The following is a 27,472-nucleotide window of genomic DNA, read 5'->3' as shown; positions in this document are numbered from 1 at the left end:
CCGCCACCTTCTTTGGGCCTGATCTCATGTAAGATGGACTGAGGCTGTAAAAGTCCTGATGGTGTAATGAATCAAACTTTCAAATTATTTTTGGAAATCATGGATGCTGCGTCCTCTGAGCTAAAGAGGAGAGGGACCATCCAACTAAAAGGGCTAAAGCTAACGTTTAATGGTGGTTTGGCAGAGGTCCACCAGAATGAGCGCTGATGTAGATCGATCTGCTCTAAACTCACATGTACTGTGTTGCTCTCACCATGTGAATTTCAAACATAACTAAAACTGATTATGGGTCAGTTTTCTTGTTTTTTCGTTTGTTGATTAAAACGAGAGAAAAAAAAAAATCAGCCTCTATTCGTTTTTTTTTAGTTTTCTGTTGGAACCAATCTAAGGTGGGAAAATCCCTCATTACCAATAATGAAGACAAAATGAAGAATATTATATTCTATTCCTGCAAATATACCCCCACCACACACACACACACACACACACACACACACACACACTGAACCTATAAGGTTGATTTCCGCCTTTATTTTGAAGGGTTTCGCCAGTGAGCGGAACTATCAGTCCATGGGTGTTTCCAGGGACACTGAATCTGCCTGACACCGGACCGTGTGACACTTAAAGCGTTCCGGTGTCGTGATCAAACTGGTTAGCTGCGGACGTGTTTCGGTGTTCGGGTGGAAATGGTTCCGCTCACAGACTGATCCCGTGCGGCGGTGAGGACGTTGTCTCTTAGCTCTGTCTTTAGTTGAGACGTTGACATCGAAGTGTTTCTGACTGACAGGTGTCAGATTCCGCAGCTCCGTTTGTTTGTTATGATTGTTTCACGTTAGTTCAGATTTTGACGTCAACTCAAACACTGACGTCACGCTGGACGCTGTCTGCGGGTTTCGCGTCGTGACTCGGACTGAAGTGCTTTTTTAAAGAGAATCCTCGTTGTCCTGAACCGTGTTACTTCTCACCTGTTCCCAATGAAACCTGCTGTTCACCTGTGAATGACGTGAGTTGTCCCGCAGGTGTTGGCAGCAGCAGACGTCCTCCATGCAGCCGGCTCGCTCCTCCTGAGGCTGTCCGACCTGATCCTGCCATCGGCGGCTGGAGAGCAGGATGTCAGACGGTGGCAACCAGTCCTGTCTGATGGGAGCAGAGGACACGGTCTCCTTCCTGGTACGAATCCATTCATCACTCACAACTTGGACCTGGAACCAATCTGATCAGTTCTTAAACATCAGTAAGGTATTCGATGCAGTCGTGTGTCTGCTGAGATCTTCGGAGAACCGTTCGTCTAATCTCGGTGTAGTCTCGGTGTAGTCTCGGTGTAATCTCGGTGTATCGTTTCCTGTCAGTCCGTCTAGTCGGCTCGCTGTTAAGATTTTGGACCAAAGAAGTGGATCTCAGTTGTGACCTGTTGGTTCTGGTCGTCAGGTGTGTGTGTTTCATGCCTGGGAGGACTGGGCGGGCCTCGGCCAGATGGAGGACTACCTGAGTGTTCTGCAGTACCTGTTCTGGGTCTTCACACCTCTCGCCATCGTCTTCATCTTGCCCTTCCTCATCGTGATCCTCCTCTACCTCTCCATACTCTTCCTTCACGTCTACAAGGTACGACAACAGTCTCTCTGTCTCTCTGAGGTGAGGGGGTGAAGAGGTGAGAGGGGGGAGTGAGGAGGTGATGGGGTTAGGTGATGAAGAGGTGAGGGGGGGGAGTGAGGAGGTGATGGGGTGAGGGGGGGAAGTGAGGAGGTGATGGGGTTAGGTGATGAAGAGGTGAGGGGGGGGAGTGAGGAGGTGATGGGGTGAGGTGATGAAGAGGTGAGGGGGGAGCTGAGGGGGTGTGGAGGTGAGGGGTGAGGGGGGAGGGAGGAGGGGCGAGGGGGGAAGGTGAGGAGAGGAGGAGAGGAGGAGAGGAGGAGGTGAGGAGAGGAGGTAGCAGGACGGCTGCTGTGTAGCAACAACTGACCTGCATAATAAACTGAGTGAGTGACAGCTCACCTGTCTGAAGTGAAGAGGAGGTTACACCAGTCAGAGGTCCTGACTGGTTCCTGTCTCCTGTCTCCTGTCTCCTGCCTCCTGCCTCCTGTCTCCTGTCTCCTGCCTCCTGTCTCCTGTCTCCTGTCTCCTCCCTCCTGCCTCCTGCCTCTTGTCTCCTGCCTCTTGTCTCCTGCCTCCTGCCTCCTGCTCCTGTCTCCTGCCTCCTGCTCCTGTCTCCTCCCTCCTGCCTCCTGCCTCTTGTCTCCTGCCTCTTGTCTCCTGCCTCCTGTCTCCTGCCTCCTGCTCCTGTCTCCTCCCTCCTGCCTCCTGTCTCCTGCCTCCTGCCTCCTGCCTCCTGCCTCCTGTCTCCTACCTCCTGCCTCCTGTCTCCTGTCTCCTGTCTCCTGCCTCCTGCTCCTGTCTCCTCCCTCCTGCCTCCTGCCTCTTGTCTCCTGCCTCCTGTCTCCTGCCTCCTGTCTCCTGCCTCCTGCCTCCTGTCTCCTGCCTCCTGCCTCCTGTCTCCTGCCTCCTGCCTCCTGCTCCTGTCTCCTGTCTCCTGCCTCCTGTCTCCTGCCTCCTGTCTCCTGTCTCCTGCCTCCTGTCTCCTGCCTCCTGCCTCCTGCTCCGGTCTCCTGTCTCCTGCCTCCTGCCTCCTGTCTCCTGCCTCCTGTCTCCTGCCTCTTGTCTCCTGCCTCCTGCCTCTTGTCTCCTGCCTCTTGTCTCCTGTCTCCTGCCTCCTGTCTCCTGTCTCCTGCCTCCTGCCTCCTGCCTCCTGCCTCCTGTCTCCTGCCTCCTGCCTCCTGCCTCCTGTCTCCTGCCTCCTGCCTCCTGCTCCTGTCTCCTGTCTCCTGCCTCCTGTCTCCTGCCTCCTGTCTCCTGCCTCTTGCCTCCTGCCTCCTGTCTCCTGTCTCCTGCCTCCTGTCTCCTGCCTCCTGTCTCCTGCCTCCTGCCTCCTGCCTCCTGTCTCCTGCCTCCTGTCTCCTGCCTCCTGTCTCCTGCCTCTTGCCTCCTGCCTCCTGCCTCTTGTCTCCTGTCTCCTGCCTCCTGCCTCCTGTCTCCTGCCTCCTGCCTCCTGCCTCCTGACGGTCCCACTGTTGTGCTTAAATGTGCTCGATGTTCATTTTGATCCTGCTGCTGTTTAAAGATTCAAGTATTTCATTAATTCAGAAGAAAGATTAAAAACAGCTGGAAGCAACATAAAACCCAGATTCCATCTATTATCAGTGAATCTTAACAATCAAACCTGTTTCTTCTCTTCATCTTCATCACAGTCAACTTTTATATTTACAGACATTTCAGTTTTGAATAGAAGTGACAGAGTAACGTGACCGAGTCAGCAGACATGAATGGAGTTCTGTGATTGGAGCAGAATGAGCTCCGCCCTCATTCAGACTGTTGTTTAGATTGTCTACTTGTCCACAGGATTAGTTCTGAAATGGACCGTCTGAGTCATGTGACCACCGACTGACGTGTGACCTCGATGACTCTCGATGTGTTGACGACCCTCCAAGAGGTTAAAAGCCTGCGACGCCCCACCAGCCAGTCACAACTCAAATTATGGGCTTTTATTCAAATTAGAAACTGCTGTTTAATGACTGGATTTCAAATTGACTCACACTTCTCAGTGCTGGAAAAAACATTCCTCATATTATTATAACATGTTACTCGGTAATCTATTACTTTCCAACACTGATAAGGAGGTTTTTTTTTATGACATTTGTTGAAGCATTTTGTTGGTTAAACGTTGAGAATCAGAGGTCAGCGTCCCTCACGCCTCCGATACACATTAAATAAGCTCATAGAGACGAATAAGATGGATCAGTGATGACAAGCACACATATCCAGCAAGAAAGAGTCGACACGCTGCTTAATGAATGACGGTTATGTACACAGACAGACAGTGGTGCAGTGGTTAGCATTATCGCCTCAGCCAAAAGGTTCCGGGTTCCATTCCGGGCCTTTCTGTGTGGAGTCTGCATGTTCTCCGTGTGCCTGCGTGGGTTCTCTCGGTACTCCGGCTTCCTCCCACCGTCCAAAAACAATGCGTCTCTGCGTCTCCGGTTAATTGGTGGTTCTACAAATGTCCCTGAGGTGTGAATGAGAGCGTGAATGGTCTTTGTTTCTCTGGAAGTGTCGGCCCTGTGATGGACTGGTGACCTGGCCAGGTGAACCCTGCCTTCACCCAAAGTGAGCTGCGATAGGCTCCGCCCCCCCGTGACCCTGTTCAGGATAAAGTGGGTATGGATGGATGGATGGATGGATGGAATAAAATGTTCACCTCTAATTTTAATTCAGTACAACATGTGAATTTGGATCCATGTGAAGTCATAACTGGATATGATAAGTATTAGCACTGACCTATGAGCCTCTCTGAAATCTCCCATGATGCTTTGTTCTCCCAGAGGAAGAATCAGCTGAGGGAAGCTTACTGCAACAACCTGTGGGACGGAGCCAGGAAGACTCTGGCGACTCTGTGGGACGGACACGGAGCCATATGGCACGGTAGGACGCCTCCGTCCACATGCATGTTAATTGGGTGGACAACATATATGATATGATGAGGGTCCAACGCACCATCACCCACTATGACCTCAACAATAAACATCAAGTTGAGTCAACAGCTTTTTCACAATTTCAAAAATACCTTGAGAAGTCAGACGTTTGGGCACCGCTACTCAAGTGTTTGTTATTGTTTCTTACTATTTTCTGTTGTGTAGAAAAATACTGAAGACATCAGAACTTTAAAATGAAACTGGGATTTATGTAGCAAGCACAAAAACACAGTTTATTAAAAATAAGGTTTAGATCTTCGATTCTTCACACTCTTAATTCTCCAGCAGTTTTAAGAAGTTGTCCTCTGGAAAACTTTCCAACAGTCTTGAAGGAGTTCCCACAAACACTGATCACTTATTGGCTGCGTTTCATTCACTCTGCGGTCCAACTCATCCTCAGTCTTTTGTATATCAGGAATTTGAAATTCAAGTCTCTATTTTAAACGAAGCCAGTGTAGAGAAGCCGAAATGGGGGAAGCATGCTTTCTCTTATTAACTCCCCTCATCACTTTTGCAGCAGTGTTCTGGATCACGAGGCTTCTCAGAACCACCGGGACATCCTGACAACAAACACTTGCAGTAGTCTCGCCTCCAAGTTATAAATGATGAGTTAATTTCTCTGTATTGTGCTGAGACGGGATGTTCCTGATCTGTGGAACATTGTGCAGATGAAAAATACAGTCCTGGAGATTTGCTTCATGCGTGTGTTGAAAGATTCATCCTGATCTTGGACAACTCCACGGTTCCTCACAGTGGTGCTGCAGGCAAAGACGGCTGACGACGTGATTGGATGAACAGTTTTCGACTAGAATAACTTCAGATTTGTCTGAATTTAGAAGAATACGGTACAATTACTGCTCATCCAGGCCTTCATGTCTTTTGTACAATGTTGAAGTTTGACAACGTTGCCAGAGTACAAAATGCACAAATCATACTCTTGATGGAAGTAGTTGTGGGACGTCAGGACTGCTGTTGAGTCTTCCCGAGGTGTCATGGGCCGAACTCCACCAAACACTGGTGAAGGGGGGGCTCAATTTATAACCCCAGGGACGGATCTACTGAGGTGGCACCCACCCTCCTATTTCAATTAAATTAAATTAAATTTTATTTATATAGCGCCAAATCACAACAAAGGTTATTTCATGGCACTTAACACATTAAAGTCTTTACAGCAAGACTTTACAACATTATACAGAGAAACTCAATAATTCAACAATTCCTACATAAACTAGGAGGTAAAAACTCCTCTTTAAGGGAGAAAAACCTCCAACAGAGGGAAGAAAAACTCCCTTTAACAGGAAGAAACCTCCAACAGAACCAGGATCAGAGGTGGGCGGAGCATCTGTTAACAGAACCAGGATCAGAGGTGGGAGGAGCATCTGTTAACAGAACCAGGATCAGAGGTGGGCGGAGCATCTGTTAACAGAACCAGGCTCAGAGGTGGGCGGAGCATCTGTTAACAGAACCAGGCTCAGAGGTGGGCGGAGCTTCTGTTAACAGAACCAGGATCAGAGGTGGGCGGAGCATCTGCTAACAGAACCAGGATCAGAGGTGGGCGGAGCATCTGCCTCGACCGGTTGGGGTGAGAGGAGAGCAGAGAGAGAAAAGGACAGCATAGAGATAGAAGAGGAGAACTGTTGGTGGAGACGACAATCACAGAGCAGAGACATGCAGCTCCATGACGGGACATCTGGAAAAGAAAGAACAGAAACTACACGAGCGAAGGAACTGAATGGAGACAACAGATAAAAAGAAGAAACTATGGGAGAGAAAAGGATGGTGAGGTATGAGTCAGTTAAAGAGTAGGAGGAAAGAAAAGAAGATCAGCATGTAACGAGGTCCTCCAGCAGCCTCGGCCTATAACAGCATAACTAAGGGTTGGTTCAGGTCTACCTGAGCCAGCCCTAACTATAGGCTTTATCAAAAAGGAACGTTTTGAGTCTAATCTTAAAGCTAGAGAGGGTTTCTGCCCCTCCAACACAAACTGGGAGCTGGTTCCACAGGGGAGGAGCCTGAAAACTGAAGCTCCGCCTCCCATTCTACTTCTGTAAACTCTAGGAACCACAAGTAGACCAGCGTACTGAGAGTGAAGTGCTCTGCTAGGATTATATGGTTCTATAAGATCTCTAAGATATGATGGAGCCTGGTCATGTAGAGCTTTGTAAGTCATCAAGAGAATTTTAAATTCTATTCTTGATTTCACAGGAAGCCAGTGAAGAGAAGATAAAACTGGAGAAATATGATCTCTCTTGATAAATCCTGTCAGTACTCTTGCTGCAGTAGTTTGGATCAGCTGCAGGTTTTTAATGAGTAATTTGGACATCCTAACAACAAGGAATTATAATAATCTAGTCTAGAAGTAACAAACGCATGAATGAGTTTTTCTGCGTCACGCTGAGGAAGGATTTTTCTGATTTTATTAATATTACGTAGATGAAAGAAGGCAGTTCTGGAGATTTGCTTTATACAGTGTCTAAAGGACAAATCCTCATCAAAGGTGACTCCAAGGTTCCTCACAGTTTTGCTGGAGGCCAAGACAACGTCATCTAGAGTAACTAAGTGATTACAGAAAGAGTTTCTGAGGTGTTTAGGACCAAGTACAAGAACTTCTGTTTTGTCTGAATTTCAAAGCAGGAAGTTTTTGGTCATCCAGGCCTTTATGTCTTTTAGACAGGCTTCAAGTTTTACTAACTGATTAGTTTCATCTGGTTTTATAGAAAGATATAGCTGAGTGTCATCTGCATAACAATGGAAGTTGATGCAGTGCTTCCTGATGACATCTCCTAATGGAAGCATGTACAAAGTAAAATGTATTGGGCCTAACACTGAGCCTTGTGGAACTCCATAACTAACTCTTGTTTGTCTGGAAGACTCATTGTTGACATGGACAAACTGGAATCTATCTGATAAGTAGGATTTGAACCAGTCTGATGCAGTTCCTTTAATCCTCGTAACATCTTCTAATCTCTGTAATAAGATCGTATGATCAATCGTATCAAAAGCAGCACTGAGGTCCAGAAGAACAAGTACAGAGACGAGTCCATTATCTGAGGCTAACAAAAGGTCGTTAGTAACTTTCACCAGAGCTGTTTCTGTGCTATGATGAACTCTAAAGACTGAACATCTTCAAACAGATCATTCCTTTGGAAATGATCACAAAGTTGATTTGAAACAACTTTTTCAAGGATTTCAGAAATAAACGTCAGGTTGTAAATTGGTCTGTAGTTTCCTAAAACAGCTGATCAAGAGTTGGCTTTTTAAGTAAAGGTTTAATTACAGCCACCTTAAAAGCCTGCGGTACATAGCTGGTTACAATAGATAGGTTGATCTGATCTAATATGGAAGTATTAATTAAAGGGAAGACTTCCTTAAAAAGTTTAGTTGGGATGAGATCTAACAGACAGCTAGAGGATCCAGATGAAGAAATAATTCTAGTTAACTCAGAGAGCTCAACAGGAGAGAAATGTTCCAAGTTTACATCTGGTCCTACAGTTGCTTTCAGGGCTGCTGTTGCTTAGCAACACATCAGTGATGGTGTCAGGAAGGGTCGGCCCGATTCTCTCCCTGATAGTAAGAATTTTATTAGTAAAGAAGTTAATGAAGTCATTACTGCTGAGAGCTGAAGGAATAGAGGACTCAACAGAACTGGGACTCTTTGTCAGCCTGCTACAGTGATGAAAAGAAACCTGGGGTTGTTCTTGTTGTCCTCTATTAATGATGAATAATATAAAGTTCTGGCCTTACCAAGAGCTTTCTTATATAATATTAGACTATCCTTCCAGGCAGGTGAAACTCTTCTAAATTAGTGGAACTCCATTTCCTTTCCATCTTTCTAGTCGCTGCCTAGCAGAGCGTAGTTCTGAGTTGTACCATGGAGACAACTTCCTCTGGTTCATGACTCTCTTCTTCAGAGGGGCGACATCATCTAGAGTTGTAGCAGAGATACTGCAGTGTTTCTACCAGATGATCCACTAGTGTGGGACTAAGATCAACGTAGATGTCTTCCACTGCTTTAACACACGGCATCGAAGAGGATAAACATGTAACTGCTTCCTTAAACTTGGCCACGGCATCATCTGACAGACATCTACTGTAGTGGGATTTATTCCCACATGCTGTGTAGTCCATTATTGTAACTTCAGATGTTAATAAGAAGTGGTCCGACAAAACAGGGTTTTGAGGAAACACTATTACATTTTCAGTTTCCAATTTTCATTGGCTCTGAGTGATGTCAATCAATGTGTGCTTGGAAAGAACAGCCAGCTTTTGAACAAGTGCAGTGAGATAAGTCTTCTGAGGCTATATTTTCATTTAAGCTACATAACCATACCCATTATCAATGTCCCCTTGATCTAATTGACAGAAATCACTCTGCTCTGGTTCTGCAAAGATACACAAAGCCAAGATAATTGAGTCCCCCACAGATCACTGGCGTCCTTGTTTTACTGTGAGGGGAGTGAAGGATCTTGTCGTTGACTCAACACGTTGTTTCTTTGATTACGACAGGCGCTGAGTCAGCTGAAACCTGACACAGGTGACGAGAGAAGTTTAGTATCTGACAGTTTGTAGTTCAGCACTAATCATGCTACAATACCGTACTACAGACATCATCTGATAAAACCTCTGTGCTGTCTTTAAACAGCAGTGATTAGTTTCACTTGAGTAAAAACCTGCTATGTAGAATTCATTCCTTCCAGCTACGATCAACTTTCCACCAAAGTCTGAATGTTTTTCTTTTCATCTTGTGCGAAGGCATTAAATGTATTTATGTTAAAAGGAAGTAGCCTGTCTCGATATGTTTTTAATTTCACTGCAAGATTACCCTCCAAACACCGAGCCTGTGTGGACTGTGTTGAAGAACGTAACGTTAAAGACAGACCAAGACCAGATGAGAGAGCTGATGTCAGTCAGAGACACATTTTCACATTCATTTGATTTTAATTGAATTTCAACCTTCATTTTTTGTCACTTTTGGGTGACCCCCCCTGTTTGAACTGTTGTTCCCCCCGCACCTCCCCACCTGAACATAATCTGGATCTGCCACGGTATAACCCCAGTGACACACTGCACGCTCTCACCGTGATGCTCAGGCTTTGTACTTGGCAGCGTCTTACTTTGTTGCATGAGCAGAGCATGTGTAGTCTTATTTGAGCATCCTGTGGATTATTGAAGTGAAGACCAATCAGCAGCCATCAGTGATGTCATCAATCATCAGTGATGTCATCGTTGGTTTGTGAACGTTATGAATCCTCCAGTTCAGATTCTGTCCGTCACCATCTTGCCAGTTCGGAGCAGTTTGGAGCAGGAAGTGACCATATTTGGACGAGCTGGGGGAGGAGCCAGCGGTGGATCTGACCGATCTGATTGGAAACCTGACGATACTATGTCCCGCCCACTGATAGCTGTAACCTGACTGCACCACAGGCCTGTCAATCAAACAGACACGCCCCCAAAAACAGGTCTTCTTGAATCTTCTTTTCTAATGAATGAGGGATTATTTTCAGATGGACCTCCAGAAAACTAATAAGAAGGAGTGACTTTAGCTAACAACACCGAGATAACTGATGGACACATTTTATTCACTTTGGATTTGATGAGAGAAGTTGAATAGGAGTCTATGGAGCCGGAGGCTTTTTGGAGCCGACCTCTAGTGGCACTCGCTGGTATCGCAGCTGAAGACACTTGTACTAATGCATCATGTGCTTTGTGTCACAGGCTATGAGATCCATGGGATGGACAAGATCCCTGACAAAGGACCAGCTCTGATTGTCTACTATCACGGAGCCATTCCCATCGACTACTACTACTTCCTGGCCAACATCATCCTTCAGAAAGGACGGACCTGCCACTCTGTCGCTGACCACTTCCTCTTCAAGGTCCCAGGTACTCACTCTGTTTGACACATGCACACTTACATAAATGCTCACACTTACATTCTCCATGAATATTGCTCATCATATATGCAGTGTTTTTCTTTTCATTTTTAAAATTTTGAATAGTTTATTTTACACGAAATCCATTATCTTTAATGTACAAGTCTACTCTTTAGACTTAAATGTAAAATATTCTTCATTTGAAGTGTTTCATGTTCTTAGTCATGAAAGTAAAGGAACACAACATCACTTTCAACAAATTTTGGTGAATCAGATGAACTCTGTGTAAAACCATCAAATGCTAAATAATACATAAACAGTTTGTCCAAATCAGTCGGTGTTGATGTTAATATTATTTCAGTTTTTTCACTTTTCAGGGTTTAGAAGTGCAAACCCTCCCTTTACTTTCTTGTCTGTAAATACAAATAGCTATGATGACTATGTACAACTTCAACAACGAATGCTTATTTCAAAGTTTTTTTTAGGGCTTTCACAATGAAACGTGCCTCATGAAGAAAAATAACCATTTGTTGGCATTTGTATACAAATGACCGCTTAAATATACAAAGAAATCACTGACATACCAATAATACAAACAATATACTATGTTGGTGCTAATTCTCCACTAATTCTCCATTACATTACAGCAGAGGAAGGAAGTACACTTAGATAAACTCATTCAAAACAGTGAGGGGGAAGACGATGTGTGATATCGATGAGAAAAAAAGTTTAAATCTGAAGTCTGTGACCAAAACTATATACATTTTAAGCAATGATATGTTTGCAATCCACATCATTTTATTCTCAGTTCATATGTTTTCACTTAGAAACTTGACTTTGCTCTCAAAACTGTATTTTATATTTGTATAAAAAAAGACACAAAACTGCCTTTACAAATAACACCCTACTGCATATTGATTTATTTTGTACATAAGTAAACACTGCTCGATGAGCATTCTCTTTAAGTTATTCCTTAAGAGTGTAGTACAATAAATTCACAGGTCACTACTGTTGCATTCTTTCATATTGCAGTAAAAAAGCTATCTGTATCTCACACAGTTGTCTGTCCACGTTACTTAAAGACGGCTGTGTACATCAATGTATTCACATGCATTCCATAATTGTCACTTCCAGTGTACTTATAGCAGACTTGTATTTAAAATAAGTAAGTTGTGCTTAAAGGTACTGCAGTTGTTGTACGTTTTTTTTTTTTTTTTTTTTAAAGTAATTTTAATGCATACTTTATAATGACTATATTAAGCACCACTATAAAGATGTGGCATATTAATGTACTCATAACAGCAACCACCTTGTAGATGGTGTGTCAGGCTGGTGAATCAAGGACGTCTCCATAAAGTAGAGTCTCTCCTCAACCTGATGCTTTCTAATGGTGCCTCTGTTGGTTTTGTGCTGATCTGCATTGCGTGGAGGCCTCGTATTAATTTCTGCACAATACTTTAAAACAACTATATCAGTACATCGAGTTTGTGACCTTGTCTTTGGAACGGACTCTCAGAATTTCCTGAACAACAAGTTTGTCTTGTTAATAATTTTATGTGACCTTTTCAAACCAGTGAAATTCATTTAGGTTTCGGTATTTGTGTCGGTAATCATTCCTCACTTTTTTTCAGTGCCATCTTTAACTTACATCTTTTCCCATCCTTTTTTTCTATCCCACTGTAATGAAGGGTTGATAGCTATAGGACTGTAACTTTAGCTGTTTGGGGATGTGTGACCACAGTGGTGCATCAGTCAGAGGAGGCAGATGTGATTCCAATCTTCTATATTGAATATTATGATGGGTGTGGTTGGCTAGTTCCGACTGTAGGGTAGGGTGTATAGCCTTGAACGAATTGTGGAGCTCCCTCTCACCTTTTAAAGTTTGTGCCCTGGTCGGATAAAAGCTCGGCTGGTTTTCCCCTGTGCGAGATGAAGCGCTGGGGAAGATATACTGCTCAGTATAGCTATGTGAACAGACCGGTTTGTGAGGCACTGAAAGGGTATGCCCCAACGCTTCTCTGAGCGCCGCCCAACCTTGAATGTGAAGGGGCCAAAGCAGTCCATGCCTGTAGAGAAGAAAGGTGGCTTCAGTAGACGGAGATGGGCAAGGGGAAGGTCTGCCATCTGTGGTACTGCAGGCCGTGCACGCCATCTCTGACAGTCAGGACAGGAGTGCTGCTGCCGCTTTACAGCCTCTCTCCCGCGGAGGATCCAGTACTTCCAACGAAGCTCTGCGAAGAGCCGCTCTGATCCCGGATGACGAAGCTCTCTGTCGACCTCCTCAATGATGAGTTTCGTCACCTGGTGGGCAGGGTCCAGAACTATGGGGTGGACAGTGTCTGGGTCCAGTAAGTCACTGCGGCGTAGTCTACCTCCAACCCGAATCAGCTTCAGTTGGTCATCGTATTCAGGGAATAAGATGATCAGACGGCTGTTGGAGGGCACAGGTTTGTCGTTTGAGAGGCTCTGGAGGTCCTCAGCGAAGCAGTCGACCTGAGCTTGCCTTAGCAGGCCTCTTTCAGCTTCTGGTAGTCTTCAGCGGATGGTGTAGGCTGCCGCCCCATGACCTGACTGCACAACATCCTCCACCATGTCCCTGAAACGTGTGTACTGGCTGGCATCAGGTAGACAAGAGAAGGAGCCGTGGTGATGGAGCCGCAGAAGGTAGCTTTACACAGCTCAGTGTCATCCAAAGACACAACATCTTGGTTGCTGGGTTGGTCGAGAGGCAGTATGACCTCAGGAAGGTGTTGCGGCTCATCTTCCCAGGTAAGCCATGCTTTGAAGGTGTCGTCTGGCAGGGACGGGTCATCCCGCTCTCTCTCTGTCCCATAAGTGCTGCACAATGACCTCTGCCCATCTAGTGAAGGGGATGAGGAAGCCTAGGGGGATGTACAGCCTTGCCAGGGTGCTGTAGATGTTCCACATTGTCGAGGTGGGACGTTCAGTGAGGTGACATTTGTAGCCGATAGGGTGTCAGTGGCACACAACCGTCTAAGTCCAAGTGCGAGCTCGTGTGGCTCTGCCATGGACTCTGTGAGCCATAACTCAGTACTCTCTGATCTTGCCTCTTTCGGCAGGTGGCTGATTACTTCTGGGCTAGCCCACTGGCGAAGCTCGAACCCAGCTGCAGCTAACTGTGTCTTTAACCTGTCCACCAGCTGCCTGGCGGCTATGGAAGAGGAGAGACTTTGTAAGTGGTTATCCACGTAGAAGTACTGCTCAACAGCCACTCGAACGTCCTCCTCTGGCTGGCTGTGATTGGCCACATGCTTCTGTAGTGCAAATGTTGCACAGCAGGGGCTGCATGTGGTTCCAAAGGGCAGAACCTGCCATTCGTAGATGATGGGTGGCACTTCTCTGTTCAGGTCCCTCCACATGAACCGGAGCAATGGCCTACCTTCTGGCAGTAACCTGACCTGATGGAACATGCCTTTGATGTTGCTGCTGATGGCAACAGCATGCTCCCTGAATCTCAGCAGGACACCCAGCAGGCTGGAGGTCAGAGTCGGGCCTGATAGTAGCAGCTCATTCAAGTTATGGCCCTTATAGGTGAAGGAGCAGTTGAATACAATCTGTTTTTTCCCCATTGTGGCTAACCATATGGTGAGGGATAAACCAGGACTCTTTTGACTAGCTCAATTCCTGTTCTCCTATCTTTGCTACATACCCAGCCTGCTCCAGTTTCACAACCTCGGCCCTGTAGGCTGCTGCTCATGCAGGGTCCTTCATCAGGCATCTTTCAGTACTCTGCAGATTTGGTAATACAGCTTCTTTGGGTGTATGGAGACAGGGCATGTCCTGCACACGGAGCAGGGGTGTGGCATAGAACTGCACTCCATCTATATCCACTCTCACTGTTGTGGCTTCCAGCAGGTGAACAGCTTCATGGTCCTGCCTTGATCTAGTCACCATCCTTTCGCTCCTGTAAGGCAGTACATCCAGTTGCCATAGCTACTCCACATGATGAAGGAGCTCCGGAGGGTGTGAGTGTGTGGCTATATGCAGCCATTGCTGTGGCTGGAGGTTCTGGTGGACAACCCTGGTAGGGCCCTGGATGGTCCAGCCCAGTTGGGTTTTCACAGCAGCTGGTCCTCCAGGGAGTCCCAGACGGACCGGTGCTACTGGGGTGATAAGGTGGGGGTAGTCTGAACCGACGAAGACCATGGGACGGACACAGTCCATCGTTTGAAGGGAGAGGCCTTTCAAGTGCTTGTATTTGCATTGAAATGTCTTGATAGGCTGTGAGTGCTCTGCTAGCCCCAGCTGGTCAGCAGTGAAGGCTCTCTGGATCTTAAAGGTCTTTTGGGGGTCACTGGCAGGAGAAATAGAGAAGGAGACAGACATATTGTGCTCTGGTTCTCCTCGAAGCTTCAGCTCCTTAGCAGTGCTTGAAGGAGCATCGTCAGCTCAGATCCATCATCTAGTATGGCGTAGGTCTCCATAGTGTGATCTCCATTATGTAGAACGACTTTAATCACCTTTAGGAGCGCCTGACTGCAGCCGGTTTTCCTATCCAGGTAAAGCACTTCGTTGGCCGTACTCACTAGGCAGGAAAAGTTTTCTGAGGCTGGCTTTGTGTTGAGATCACGGAGAGCCTCTAGGTGTCTGCCATCACATCACATTTCTTACACCTGGTCTTCAGTCTGCACTGGGCAACTTGATGAGAACGACCGCAGCGTCGGTTGCTCTTCATCCAGGCACTGCGCTGCTCAGTGGTAGGCTGGCTGAAATTAGTGCACTGGTTGAGGTACTGCTGGGCGTTGGTACAGTATGGGGGTTCTGAGACGGTCGAGGTGCTTGATGTCTGCGCTGTCCCATGGAGGGCTGAGGTTGGTCTACCAGACTTTGAGTCCCTCCTTCTTTGTCTTTTCAACTCTGTGTTGTCTTTGCCCTCTCGGTGAAGAGACTCGCAACCGTACTCTTGGATCTTCAGCTCGAACTCCAGCCAGTCTGCAAAGTCGAGCAGAGTGGGGGTGCGGACACGAAGGGGGGTGCAGGTATCTCATGAACTCAGCGCGTATATCTTGGGGCAGTTTAGACATCAACCTGGTGACATGGGACCTGTACTTAAGCTCCTTATGACCTTCCTCTCCCAGCTGGTCTAGCATGCCAACCAGGGCTCTAACTCTGAAGGGCAAATCTTTTTAAAGGCAGCTGTGTTGTGGCTATGGATGGTGGGGACCTCCATCAGGTCTGCAATACGCTTTAAAGCCAGCTGGTGGGGCTGCCCACAATGTCCTGTTAAAGAGGCCATGGTGTCTGTAAAGGGCTGGGAAGAGTTTGTGTACGAGTCTACCAGGATTTTATATTTGAACGTCTCTAGCATCCTCAGGAGGGAGGTTCTCAAGGGAAGTCTTTAATCTGGTAAACTCATGGGGGTCTCCTTTAGTGAAGTTAGAGGTTGTGGGTGTAGGGCCCAGATATACGCTTTCTGTACGTCGGTGGGAGTGGGGCTCCTCACGTTTCTGGTCATCGGAGCGGAGGCGGTGAAGAAGGGGCTCTACGTGGACAAACAGGGGGCTTTGGCTGCTGGTTTGGCGAGCAGGACCTGATCCAACTGGAAATGTATAAGGCTCACAGTATTCGGACGTTGGGATCATGTGTTGCTGCTCTAGATTGATCATCTAAACCCAATCTTTTGAGGCAGGCTGTAAGCTCCATCAATATGTTTGTAGGCAGCGTGGTATTAGGTGGACGAGGGGCTGAGTCTGGCACTCTACTTGCATTAAACTGCCTTTGCATCTGCAGTACGGTGAGCTGAAGCCTTTGGTTGTCTTCCCTAATCTGTCGCAGCGCCTCTAATACTGCAGGTGAAGCCTCTTGCTCTGGTCTATGGTCCTGAGGTCCCGAGTACACTGACTCTCTGGGATACTTCAGACAGGCTCCAGAAGCTGGGTTCTACTGATCTGGGGGTAGAGAAGAGAAAGGCGGTGTCTCTGTGCTCCTCAGAACTGTAGTGAGGCTCCTCCGTCTGTAGGGGGCGCTGGTCTGAGAATGCTGCAGCAGGGCGGACTCCCTCCATTGCAGGCAGGGAGACATCATAGTCAGCAAACCAGACTGGGGGACGTATCTGTCTTCTACAGCAGGTATGGGCTGGTAACGTAGCTTCACTTCTGTCATATGGAAACATCTTCACACTCCACGTTGATCACTCTCATCCGGCTCGAAGGACCAAATTTGTAATGATGATTTGATAGCTATCGGACTGTAACTGTAGCTGGTTGGGGGGGTGTGACCACAGTGGTGCATCAGTTAGAGGAGGCAGATGTGATTCCAATCTTCTTTATTGAATATTATGATGGGTGTGGTTGTGTAATAATGTGTGTTTAGATGTGTGTGAATAAGTGTTTGTGGTTTAGTCTCTGAAGGCACATGTATGATTGACAGTGAAACTCTGGTGACTCTGTCCTGCCTGCCGACTCTCTCTCACCCACCTACTGCTGCAGCAACAACTTAACCACAACCAGCACGTGTTACAGGCACGCCCACAACAAGGGCTCTGATTGGCTGATTCTTTTAGTCCGTATAATGACTAGTAAAGTCCTACAAAACACCCACCGTATCTTTAATGCGTCTTCTCCTGTCCCGTTCCTCCAGGTTTCAAACTGCTGCTGGAGGTGTTCAGTGTGATCCACGGTCCCCAGGAGGAGTGTGTGCGGGCTCTGAGGAACGGTGACCTGCTGGGGATTTCTCCAGGAGGAGTGCGGGAAGCTCTGTTCAGCGATGAGACCTACCCTCTCCTCTGGGGTAAACGCAAAGGCTTCGCCCAGGTCGCCATCGACTCCCAAGTGGTGAGTTTCAGCTTCTCTTAAAGGAGCAGTGTGCAGTATACAGTGGCAGATAACATCTGAACATGCCCCCTATTACCCTCCCCTTCCAAACATGTAGGGGAATCTATAGTGGTCACGAAACTCACATAAAACACATAAGGCCCTCCCTTCAGTCCGTGTTGGGTTTTTCCCTTCATGGTGGCCTCCGTGGAGGAGGACCGGCTCCCTATGGAGATATAAAGGGCTCATTCTAAAGTAATGAAAACATACTTAACTGAAACATAATTATACTTCTTGTATTTAATTTCTGCCAATAGATCCTCGTAAATTATACACACTGAATGTTTAATATTATTCAAACATGCATTACAGTGTTTCTCTTGATACCTGCAGATACAATGTAGTTGAAGTTTATATATGTTTAAAATGTTTTGATGCATCAACAGGCTGCTGCGGTATTATTCCACATATGCAGTTTATCCCATCCTGTATATGTGAAACTTATTACTAAACTCAACATTATTGGCTCAGACTTTACAACCCCGTCACTAAAGAAGTTGGGACACTGAATTTTTTTTAATAAATACAAAATGTGATGATTTGGAAATCCTGTAAACCCATATTTAATTGAAAATGGAACAAAGGCAACATGTTAAATGTTGAAACTGAGAAATGTTATTGTTTTATGAAAATATGTGCTCATTTTGAATTGGATGGCAGCAACACATCTCCAAAAAGTTGGGACAGGTTCAGCAAAAGACTGGAAAAGTTGTGTAACACTAAAAACATCTGGTGGAACATCTGACAACTAATTAGGTTACCATGGCAACAGATCAGTAACATGATTGGGTATAAAAAGATGATTTCCGAGAGGCAGAGTCTCTCAGCAGTGAAGATGGGGAGAGGTTCACCACTCTGAAAGACTGTGTTGGAAAATAGTTCAACAATCTAAGAATAATGTTCCTCAACGTAAAACTACAAAGAATTAGTGGATTTCATCGTCTACGGTTCATAATATCATTAAAAGATTCAGAGAATCTGGAGAAATCTCTGAACACAAGGGACAAGGCTGGAAACCAATATTGGATGGTGGTGATCTTCGGGCCCTCAGGCAGCACTGCATTAGTTAAATATTCTAAATTACAGCAGAGCTGGTGAGTTTGTTTGTTGTCTCTGTGGCACTAGTGGGCAGTGTTCAGGGTTCACAGGGTACAGACAGGTCTGCAAGTCTGTCCTCATTCTTCATTTACAAGCCAACATATTTGCTTTTAACCTGCGACACTATAAATAGCCTTATCATCTGAAAGATGACTGTTATGTAATAGCTTAAATATTTAATCTCATTACACGCGTTGAAGGCAGCACCAGACAGGAAGAACTCAGAAACACCAGCTTTCTGTCTTATTTAACAATTTTAACGTTAAACTTGTTTCCATTATGTCAAAAGCCACATGACATTGTGACCTGCCTCTCAGTCACTGTTGACAACCAGCACTTTATCCAAGTATCTAAGATTTCCTTTAAGGCAAAAATACACATCTGTAGTCACGTTTAAAGTCAAACTGACTGTTTGTGGTAGAGATTTACTGTTCTCACCAAATCAAAACGATTTTCTCCCGCACTTTGGATAGTCCTGGCTGAAACTATCGGCCCAAAGCTTCTGTTTACCAGCTCTGCTTTTAACGCGTGAATGCAGTGCAGCACCGAGACATGCAGGGAGAAGCTCTGACCATCATGAGCAAGTATTCTAAGTTTTGTCACTTGATCAACAGGAGCACCTGAGTTACACACCTCTTAGTAGCATGAGTGTGATTTCTCTGTGGACATGGGCCGAGGCTGCCCTTTAAGTTCTGTGTCAAACTCAGGAAAATCAGCAACAGAGACCCTTGAAATGTTTTAAAAAGTCTATGACAAGAAGCAATGAGCCTGAAGAGATGGTCTGAAAGACATTCACGTGTCTGAAGGCACAACGTCAATGTCTGAGACCGAAGAAGGAAACACCGGGTGGGTTTTCTTTGCTGTTGGTGGGGTTGTGCAACCGTGAATCCGTCCCCCAGAGTCAGACTGTCAACACAGAGTTCTCCTGGGACCTTCTGATGCGTCTGAAGGGAAACATTCACCGTGAACCACCTGAACTGTGATGCGATGGTTCTCCAACATGACAACACACCTGCTTGCAGCTCATTTTCACTGCTCCCCGCCACCCCTCCTCACCGGTGGTAACTCCCTGCAATTATTATTCACAATAATTGTCATGTCTCTAAGCAAATTACTCAAGAGGAAAGATGCTTTGTACCAGGTTTAGCTAGCCTGATATATTATCCAGATATATAATTACAATTATATCGTGTGTAATAAACAGAAGTGGTTATTCACGTGTACGAATTTTATATGCTATATGTCGTAATCTGTCTTATATTTACTTTTAATACAACTGCTATACTTGTTAAGTTATGAGGACATATAACTATTTAATTGTTTTATAATAAATCATTTAATAGCATTTTAAAATCCTTACATTTTACAACAATAATTTAGTGTGTTACAAACCATTACATCATTGTTTTGTATGTATATTTTTGTAATTATTTGTCATCGTGAAATTGAATTTCTGTGGTTTCTGGTTGTTGTATTTTTCTCACTTTGCCTGGTTTATTTTTTTGTCTGATATTTTATTTTTCTATTGTTATGCAATGCCATGAAGATTCCTTGTATGTGAAAGCCTACTTTGTAATAATTGGTAGTTATCTGACATACAGGATAGTTTCTCAGTGTTAAAAGGGATTGTTAACCAGCATTGTATAGATAACCTTTATCTGTTTTTTATGTATAATATTAATCAACAGTTCAGATCTGCTGCTGCTCAGCTCATTTTCAGGTTGGAGCTACAGTTTAAGGACATTTGGTTCCACTAATGTTAGCGTTTATTAATTTACAAGCTACCACTGAAATGATCACAGATCTGACCTAAATCTTAGACTGGTGCATATTTGTAATTTCAGATACCGTCAAATGATAAAAGCTAAGACTGAGATTTGATCAGGGATTTTAGAGGATTTGTATTTGATAAGTGAATTTGATACTGGATTCAGATTTACTGTAATTCTACTGAAACCCAAATCTACTATTGTTGTTTTCAATGTTTCTGTGGTAGAAAGCCTTCATCTCTAACCTCTTCATCTTCCTCTCTTCTTTCTTCCAGCCAGTAATTCCAATGTTTACTCAAAATGTGCGGGAAGGCTTCAGATCACTGGGAACTCTCAGTAAGTTCACATCACAAAGAAAACATCACCAAGCTGACGGCTTCACTGATACTCACACAGAACGGGTTATTTCAGACACATTGCTTATTAATGTATTAGGGTGACATATGGAAATGTGGTTGTGGTAAATAATCTCTTAGTTTGGAGTATTTGGGGCAGCAGGACGTTGATTCAAGATAAACTGAAGTTTGTGGTCATGGTAATGAAGGAACATGTCAACCAATAGTTGCTGTAGAACAACGGTGCTCTTTGGCCCAGAGGAATAAGATGTACATGCATAATCCTTGTGTGAATACATTCAATGTTGGTTTGACTCTTACTTTACTGCATTTATTTACTGACAAGAAGTGAATTAAAAACCATCACCTGCCTCAGGGTTTTCCCTTCCATTAGAAAACGTACATGCAGCACCCGCTGTAAGCTTGGCTTTACCAGTGTTTGGTGGTTATTACCTTTATGGCAGACAGAGCATTTTTAAATGAATATAGAGATGATGATAGTGAAGATGTGACGTTTTTAGTCAAATACCTGCTGACAACCGTTACCACAGCAGCTGAGCCCTCCACCAACCCAGAGAACATCCTGTATCCTCAGAACAGAGTGGCAGTGAGAGGACTGGGCTCAATCTGCACAGCTGTCATTGTCTGCAGTTGAATCTGAACCTTTTCTTTATATTTCTCCACCTGACACAATCTCTCCGTCTCCTTTGGTCCAGGATTTTTCCGCTGGCTGTATGAGAGGTTTCGTCTTCCCGTGGCGCCGGTTTATGGAGGATTTCCTGTGAAGTTTCGAACCTTCCTCGGTGATCCCATCCCGTATAACCCCAACGTTAGTGCTGCAGAGCTGGCAGAGAAAGTGAGTGGAAAAAAAGCTGTTCTTCTGCTGGCAGCTACATTTCCATTTCTTTGTTTGCTTATTTCTTTCTTTGTTTCTTAGTTAGTTGGTTAGTTAGTTTCTTTCTTTCTTTCTTTCTTTTTTTTTTTTTTAAATCAAATCGTTCTGCATTTCCCATTTGGTTGGACACTAAACTGGTGACACAAATTTTGGTTGCCCATCTGAGACTGGTGGAAGCAGTCAGTCTCCAGCTGTTGTGGCCCAGTGCAGCTCAAATTTGGACGTGTTGTGAGTGTGAGCTGCAGCACAGTTTAAAAGAAAGGTTATCGGAGTGAGGGTTGGTATCCGATCCAACCACTTCTACTCTGATCTTCAAGCTGCTCTTCCACTAAATTGCTGATCACCAAATGTTTTAGTTTGTTTGCGATTCTAAGTAAACCCTCATAGCTGTTGTGTGGAAAGTCCAGGAGACAAGCTCTTCCACAAATACTCAAATCAGCCCATCTGTCTTCAACAATCGTTACCGATTGTTGTAACGGTCTGAATGTTAGAACCAGTGTAACGGTCTGAATGTTAGAACCAGTGTGTGTAACGGTCTAATAGTTAGAACTGGTGTAACAGTCTGAATGTTAGAACCAGTGTAACGGTCTAAATGTTAGAACCAGTGTAACGGTCTGAATGTTAGAACCAGTGTGTGTAACGGTCTAATAGTTAGAACTGGTGTAACAGTCTGAATGTTAGAACCAGTGTAACGGTCTGAATGTTAGAACCAGTGTGTGTAACGGTCTAATAGTTAGAACTGGTGTAACAGTCTGCCTGTTCAAGGCTACTGAAGCATGGCGGTGCAACATGTTGGGTTCAATTGAAGGCATCACACCCATTCCTACTTTCAGGTGATTATCCATAAATGAAAACATAATTATGATTGTTATTTGCCATTTCTGCCAATAGAGCCTCCACCCTGAAACATTAACTGAAGCTCTTGACTTCTATCTGTGTAATTAAGCACGTTTTCCTCATGAAGTGCTCAACAGTTGTGATTCTTTTTGAGGGTTTTCCTTGATGTTTGCACTGATGCAATCTATTGCATAAAACACAAGTCATTCATATGTGAATCTGCCTACTATCTTTTCTTCCTCTGCAGGTGCAGCAGGCAGTCCAGTCTCTGATAGACGAGCACCAGCAGATCCCAGGGAACATCCTCAGAGCCTTGTTGGAGCGATTCTACACCAAACACAAAGACCATTAACAACAGCAGGTTAAAAACACACACCAACACTTTGTGACCAAAACGACATGACTGCTGTGTGCACAGGTTTGATGGCCTAACTTGTTGGACTATTTACACATTTTCTATTGCACATCTCTAAAATTTATTTTTGTGTACTTGGACTCCATTTTTCATCCTCTTATTCCCACTTAAAACTAGATTTCCTGAAAATGATGGTGGACTTAATATTTATACCTCAAAACTAAAGGAATGGAAAAATAATTATTTCCTCTTTACTCACATGCACAATTTCCTCTTGACATTAATTGTAATTTATTATTGTAGCTGTTTCTAAGCAATATTTGGGATACAGGAATTTTGTTTCATAATAAACTATTACAAGCACATTTACGTCAGCAGGAGATTCAAAGGGCCCAGTTTTCAGTCACAATAGTGCAGTTTGGTACTTATGTCCATGCCTGCCTTGAGTTGCTATTTTCATGGCTCAATGTGAACATGGCTGTGGTGACAAGGGGTTTGCCGGTAAAGATGTGATGGTGCAGTGACATTTTTTAGGTGAAATTACGTTTTGTTTGCTGACAGAGGGCTGTTATCCTGGGTTCAGTGGAAAAAGTGCCCATAATCAGACCTGGCCTAAATCCCACAGTCAGGTTTGGTGGATGTCCAACGTATTTAATCCCATTTACATTAATAATAATAATTATTATTATTTTTTGTATGAAACCTTCTGATTCAGTTAATCATATTAAAATTTAGCTGACTCTTGTCTATTAAATTAGATGTAAATCAGGCAGTTGGCGGTCGTCAAGACGCAGTAACCATTCTCAGCCATATAATATAGAAGTTAACTTTGGTTAACTACAAATAAATTGCAATTAGATTGCAGATAAAGCCTTTTTCTCTACTCATCTGGTTTAGTAAACTGATCAGACCAGAGTGACACTGATTTACACAGTCACGATCAGAGGAATTTATACGCAGCAGCTTCGGTCATTGAAGCAATGAATAGATTGTTCACACTCAAAGCTCCCAATGCAATTCATTTATTAGCAGCACATCAGTGGCATGTTGAACTCTTTATCAGTGTTAATGAATGAATCGCATCGGGAGCTCTGAGCATGTGTAATTTACTTCTGCTCACTCCTCATCATCTGATTTCATTAGATTGGATGAGTGTTCTTTTTTCACTTTGACATTTAATTAATGATGAAATAACAATTAAAGTTTAGAGTTAAATTATCCACATAGCACATGCCCTGATATGCTGATCTCAACGCTCACATACTGTTCAAGCTGTTGGGCTGTCTTGCTCTGTGATGCTGGTTTAATTGTGCTTGATTGAAGTCTGTTGTGACACACCATCTAATTATCTACTCCTCCTATTTTCCCACTGCGTGAGGCTGAAGAACCCCATTTGGTTGTATAAATATAAGGAAAAGGAGAACCGGATTATGAGAACAAGGAGAAATGTATTTCCTTGGATACTAACGCCTGCTGCATCGTTTCCTAAACAATCGGGTATTTACCAAGCGAACACTGTTCATTTCCTCAGTAACGAGCAGTTAAATAGTCTCAAACGTTCTCCTGTGTTTCTGAGGTCAGGTCACAGTAAGGCGATCACTAGATATTTTCAATATAATTGAGTTTAAAACTTAACCAGACAATATTGGTAGATAATTCATGATTCTTTAAATTTTAAATCTGTGATATGATACATGGAAAGTGTTTAAATGTTTTTTATAGTCTGTGAACTGTCTGCTGGTTGGAGGGATTGTTACTGAAATGTTCAGGTGTACCTTAAATCAAAAGGCAAATCCAGACTCAACAACCCGAGGGACTCTGAACTCGTTTGAGGTTGTACATGTCAGAACATCTTACGGTGCTTACTCCTAACTGACACATTTTAGTATTTAGTTTTTTTTGTGAGCCAGCAAGTTGTTTTAAAACCATTAGTTGATTACACAAAAATAATCAACAAGTGCATTAACTGAAGATTTTTGAAATTGATTATTTTGCCTACAACGTGCATTTTACTCTACTTTTGATATTTAGCATATTAAACAAGTGAAAAAAAACTGATTTGATTAATGAAAAACAGAAGTAGTGATGAGGAGTAGTCCTTCACATAGCAGTGGGCTTTGTTGTGCTATACCTTTGGAAATGCCAAAGTTAGCTGATAAGAGGTTGTTTGTGAGAGCTGATACAGTATGTGCCTTTTATCAGTCAATCAAACTTCACAGGTGGCTGACAAACAACCCCCCCAAAACAGGCAAGTATTCACACCCACAAATATGCAGAAAAACTTGATGTAACATTTTATACATTTTTTTGTTTTTAAATGAAGGAAAACAATTAGATAGATAAAAGACATGACTGACAATTTCAGCTGTTAATCAGAAGCCAGATGAAAGAGGAAGGTGTGTAGTGTGAAGATATCTGCTGCATGCTCACCCTCTTTGGCTGTTTCTGAGATTAGAGCTTTGAAACACATCTGATGTTTGTTCATTAACAGCAGTCCAAGCAGGCAGGAATAAAGTAACTAAAGTTCAGTCCCTCTGGCGACACCTGTGGTGATAAGCAGTAATTACAGCCATGTTTTTAGACTTCTCAGAGATCCAAACGGTTTCGGCTGTTTGACTTCAGTGCGTTTTGCAGCTGAAGCCCGTTTACCTCTCTGGTGGAACAACCACAGCTGGTTGATGGAAAAACACGTCTCTAACTGTGATTTTTCCTGAGAATATTGCTACAGACAGCTGGCTCGTTCAGGTTATGACACTACAAACGTCAGGGCTGTTATCAGGGCACCACAAGCTCGATCACCATTGTGTTATCTCGTTTGGTGCTTGATAGTGACTTAGTAGAAATTTATTTAAATGAAATCTTAAAGATTATTACTGAAAAAAAAAACTGTTGAATCGCAGTATTTATGTGTTGATTATTCTCACAGAAATCTTCATCATGCATATTATCAGTTTTTTATGGGGAGGTCATAACACCGAAGATAAACTACAAATAAGAGAAAGCCAATAGAATGATCTGCAAAAGAGTCTCGAGCTGAATTCAGGAAATTAGATGAGTTTAAATGTGGAAAAACTTGATATTAACATCCGTCTGGTGTGTTTCTGTGAGTGTTTGTGTGCGTGCGTGTTTGTTTGTGTGAGTTTGTTTGTGAGAGTATGTCTGTGTGTGCGTGTTTGTGTTTGTCTGTGTGTGCGTGTTTGTGTTTGCTTGTGTGTGCATGTTTGTGTGCTTGTTTGTTTGTTTGTGTGTGCGTGTTTGTTTGTGCGTGCGTGTGTGTGCATGTGTTTGTGTGTGTGTGCGTGTTTGTGTTTGTGTGTGCAGCCTTGGAGGAAAAGACTTAAAAAACCTTGAACCCTTGACAGATACTTCAGTGACTGCTCATAAAACTGCAGGTGTCCCCTCACAAAACTCCTCCATCCACTCACAGTAGTATTCATCATATCAGTGAAAATACTATTACTACATACGCTGCATGTGTACTGTATATTAATAATGATGTAATACGATCAGTTTGGCTTCATTCCTTTATCAGCAGTGTTTTTATCATTTGTCACGTACAGTTTCATTTTTGCGGTGGTTTAAAGGTGTGTAACAGTCTTAGTGTGTGTTTATATTTGCATGAATGAGTGTATATATTGTGATTCAGAAATGTTTTTGTACACGCCGTCATCAAAGTGTCACTGCCAACTCCAACTTTTTCATTTTTAACGAAGCCTTTGTGAGACCGAGTGATGTCTAACTGGAGACTTTACGTTCGGGGATTGGTTGCCTTTTTCCATATTTATGTTGTTAGTTTTTAGATGCTCTAAGGTGTATTTTTAAATTATGATATAATATCAATGTTGCACTTTTAAATATTGAGACCCACTTCAACCTGTTAATAAATTTATTTTATTAAGATGTTTCATGTCCATTACTTTCTGCTGTTTTTCTTTTTAACCGGCCTTATTGCAGCTGGATGTGCTGCTAATGCGTCCAGTCAATTTAAAGTTTGGCTTGATGAAGATGAGTGAATGAGCTGGATGGTCCCTCTCGTCTTAGACCGCAGGACAAGACGGATGAGGACGGTGGTTCTGGATCATGTTTATGTATGGTTTCTTCTTTGCATGCATAGCTCATTGACTACATAAAAGTGTTCGTAGCTTCAGGTCTGTAAAATGGTTCTGATCCAGAAGTGTCTTCAGCTGCAATACCAGCGAGTGCCACTAGAGGTCGGCTCCAAAAAGCCTCCGGCTCCATAGACTCCCATTCAACTTCTCTCATCAAATCCAAAGTGAATAAAATGTGTCCATCAGTTATCTCGGTGTTGTTAGCTAAAGTCACTCCTTCTTATTAGTTTTCTGGAGGTCCATCTGAAAATAATCCCTCATTCATTAGAAAAGAAGATTCAAGAAGACCTGTTTTTGGGGGCGTGTCTGTTTGATTGACAGGCCTGTGGTGCAGTCAGGTTACAGCTATCGGTGGGCGGGACGTAGTATCGTCAGGTTTCCAATCAGATCGGTCAGATCCACCGCTGGCTCCTCCCCCAGCTCGTCCAAATATGGTCACTTCCTGCTCCAAACCACTCCGAACTAACAAGATGGTGACGGACAGAATCTGAACTGGAGGATTCATAACGTTCACAAACCAACGATGACATCACTGCTGGTTGATGACGTCACTGATGATTGATGACATCACTGATGGCTGCTGATTGGTCTTCACTTCAATAATCCACAGGATGCTCAAATAAGACTACACATGCTCTGCTCATGCAACAAAGTAAGACGCTGCCAAGTACAAAGCCTGAGCATCACGGTGAGAGCGTGCAGTGTGTCACTGGGGTTATACCGTGGCAGATCCAGATTATGTTCAGGTGGGGAGGTGCGGGGGGAACAACAGTTCAAACAGGGGGGGTCACCCAAAAGTGACAAAAAATGAAGGTTGAAATTCAATTAAAATCAAATGAATGTGA

General features: G+C 44.0%; 1 protein-coding gene across 2 annotated transcripts; it reads left to right on the top strand.

The window, feature by feature from the left end:
* The first annotated feature begins 635 nt into the window (after nt 1-635).
* tmem68 (transmembrane protein 68) lies at nt 636-26,416 on the top strand. 2 transcript variants are annotated; one of them, XM_069173251.1, is made up of 9 exons: nt 636-719; nt 1,020-1,170; nt 1,429-1,602; nt 4,374-4,473; nt 10,239-10,406; nt 16,997-17,190; nt 20,372-20,432; nt 21,148-21,287; nt 22,411-26,416. In XM_069173251.1, the coding sequence occupies exons 2-9, from the start codon at nt 1,111-1,113 to the stop codon at nt 22,513-22,515; spliced, it is 1,002 nt and encodes a 333-aa protein (XP_069029352.1). In that variant the 5' UTR covers nt 636-719; nt 1,020-1,110; the 3' UTR covers nt 22,516-26,416. The 2 variants fall into 2 exon arrangements, with proteins under 2 accessions (XP_069029352.1, XP_069029353.1); XM_069173252.1 differs by lacking the exon at nt 1,429-1,602.
* Nucleotides 26,417-27,472: the final 1,056 nt, after the last annotated feature.

Source organism: Embiotoca jacksoni, unplaced genomic scaffold, assembly GCF_022577435.1.
Source record: "Embiotoca jacksoni isolate LCO1_2020_lvr unplaced genomic scaffold, fEmbJac1.0.p SCAF_59, whole genome shotgun sequence".
Taxonomy (NCBI): domain Eukaryota; kingdom Metazoa; phylum Chordata; class Actinopteri; family Embiotocidae; genus Embiotoca; species Embiotoca jacksoni.
The sequence above is the reverse complement of the archived record's forward strand: the minus strand, read 5'-3'. Positions and strand labels throughout refer to the sequence as shown.

What these genes read in the sequence shown, in the direction of transcription:
- tmem68 (XM_069173251.1), top strand. Translation starts at nt 1,111, where the DNA reads ATGTCAGACGGTGGCAACCAGTCCTGTCTGATGGGAGCAGAGGACACG. An exon ending in ACACGGAGCCATATGGCACG is followed by an intron (nt 4,474 to 10,238) that starts GTAGGACGCCTC and finishes TTTGTGTCACAG; the next exon opens with GCTATGAGATCCATGGGATG. An exon ending in CTTCCTCTTCAAGGTCCCAG is followed by an intron (nt 10,407 to 16,996) that starts GTACTCACTCTG and finishes CCGTTCCTCCAG; the next exon opens with GTTTCAAACTGCTGCTGGAG.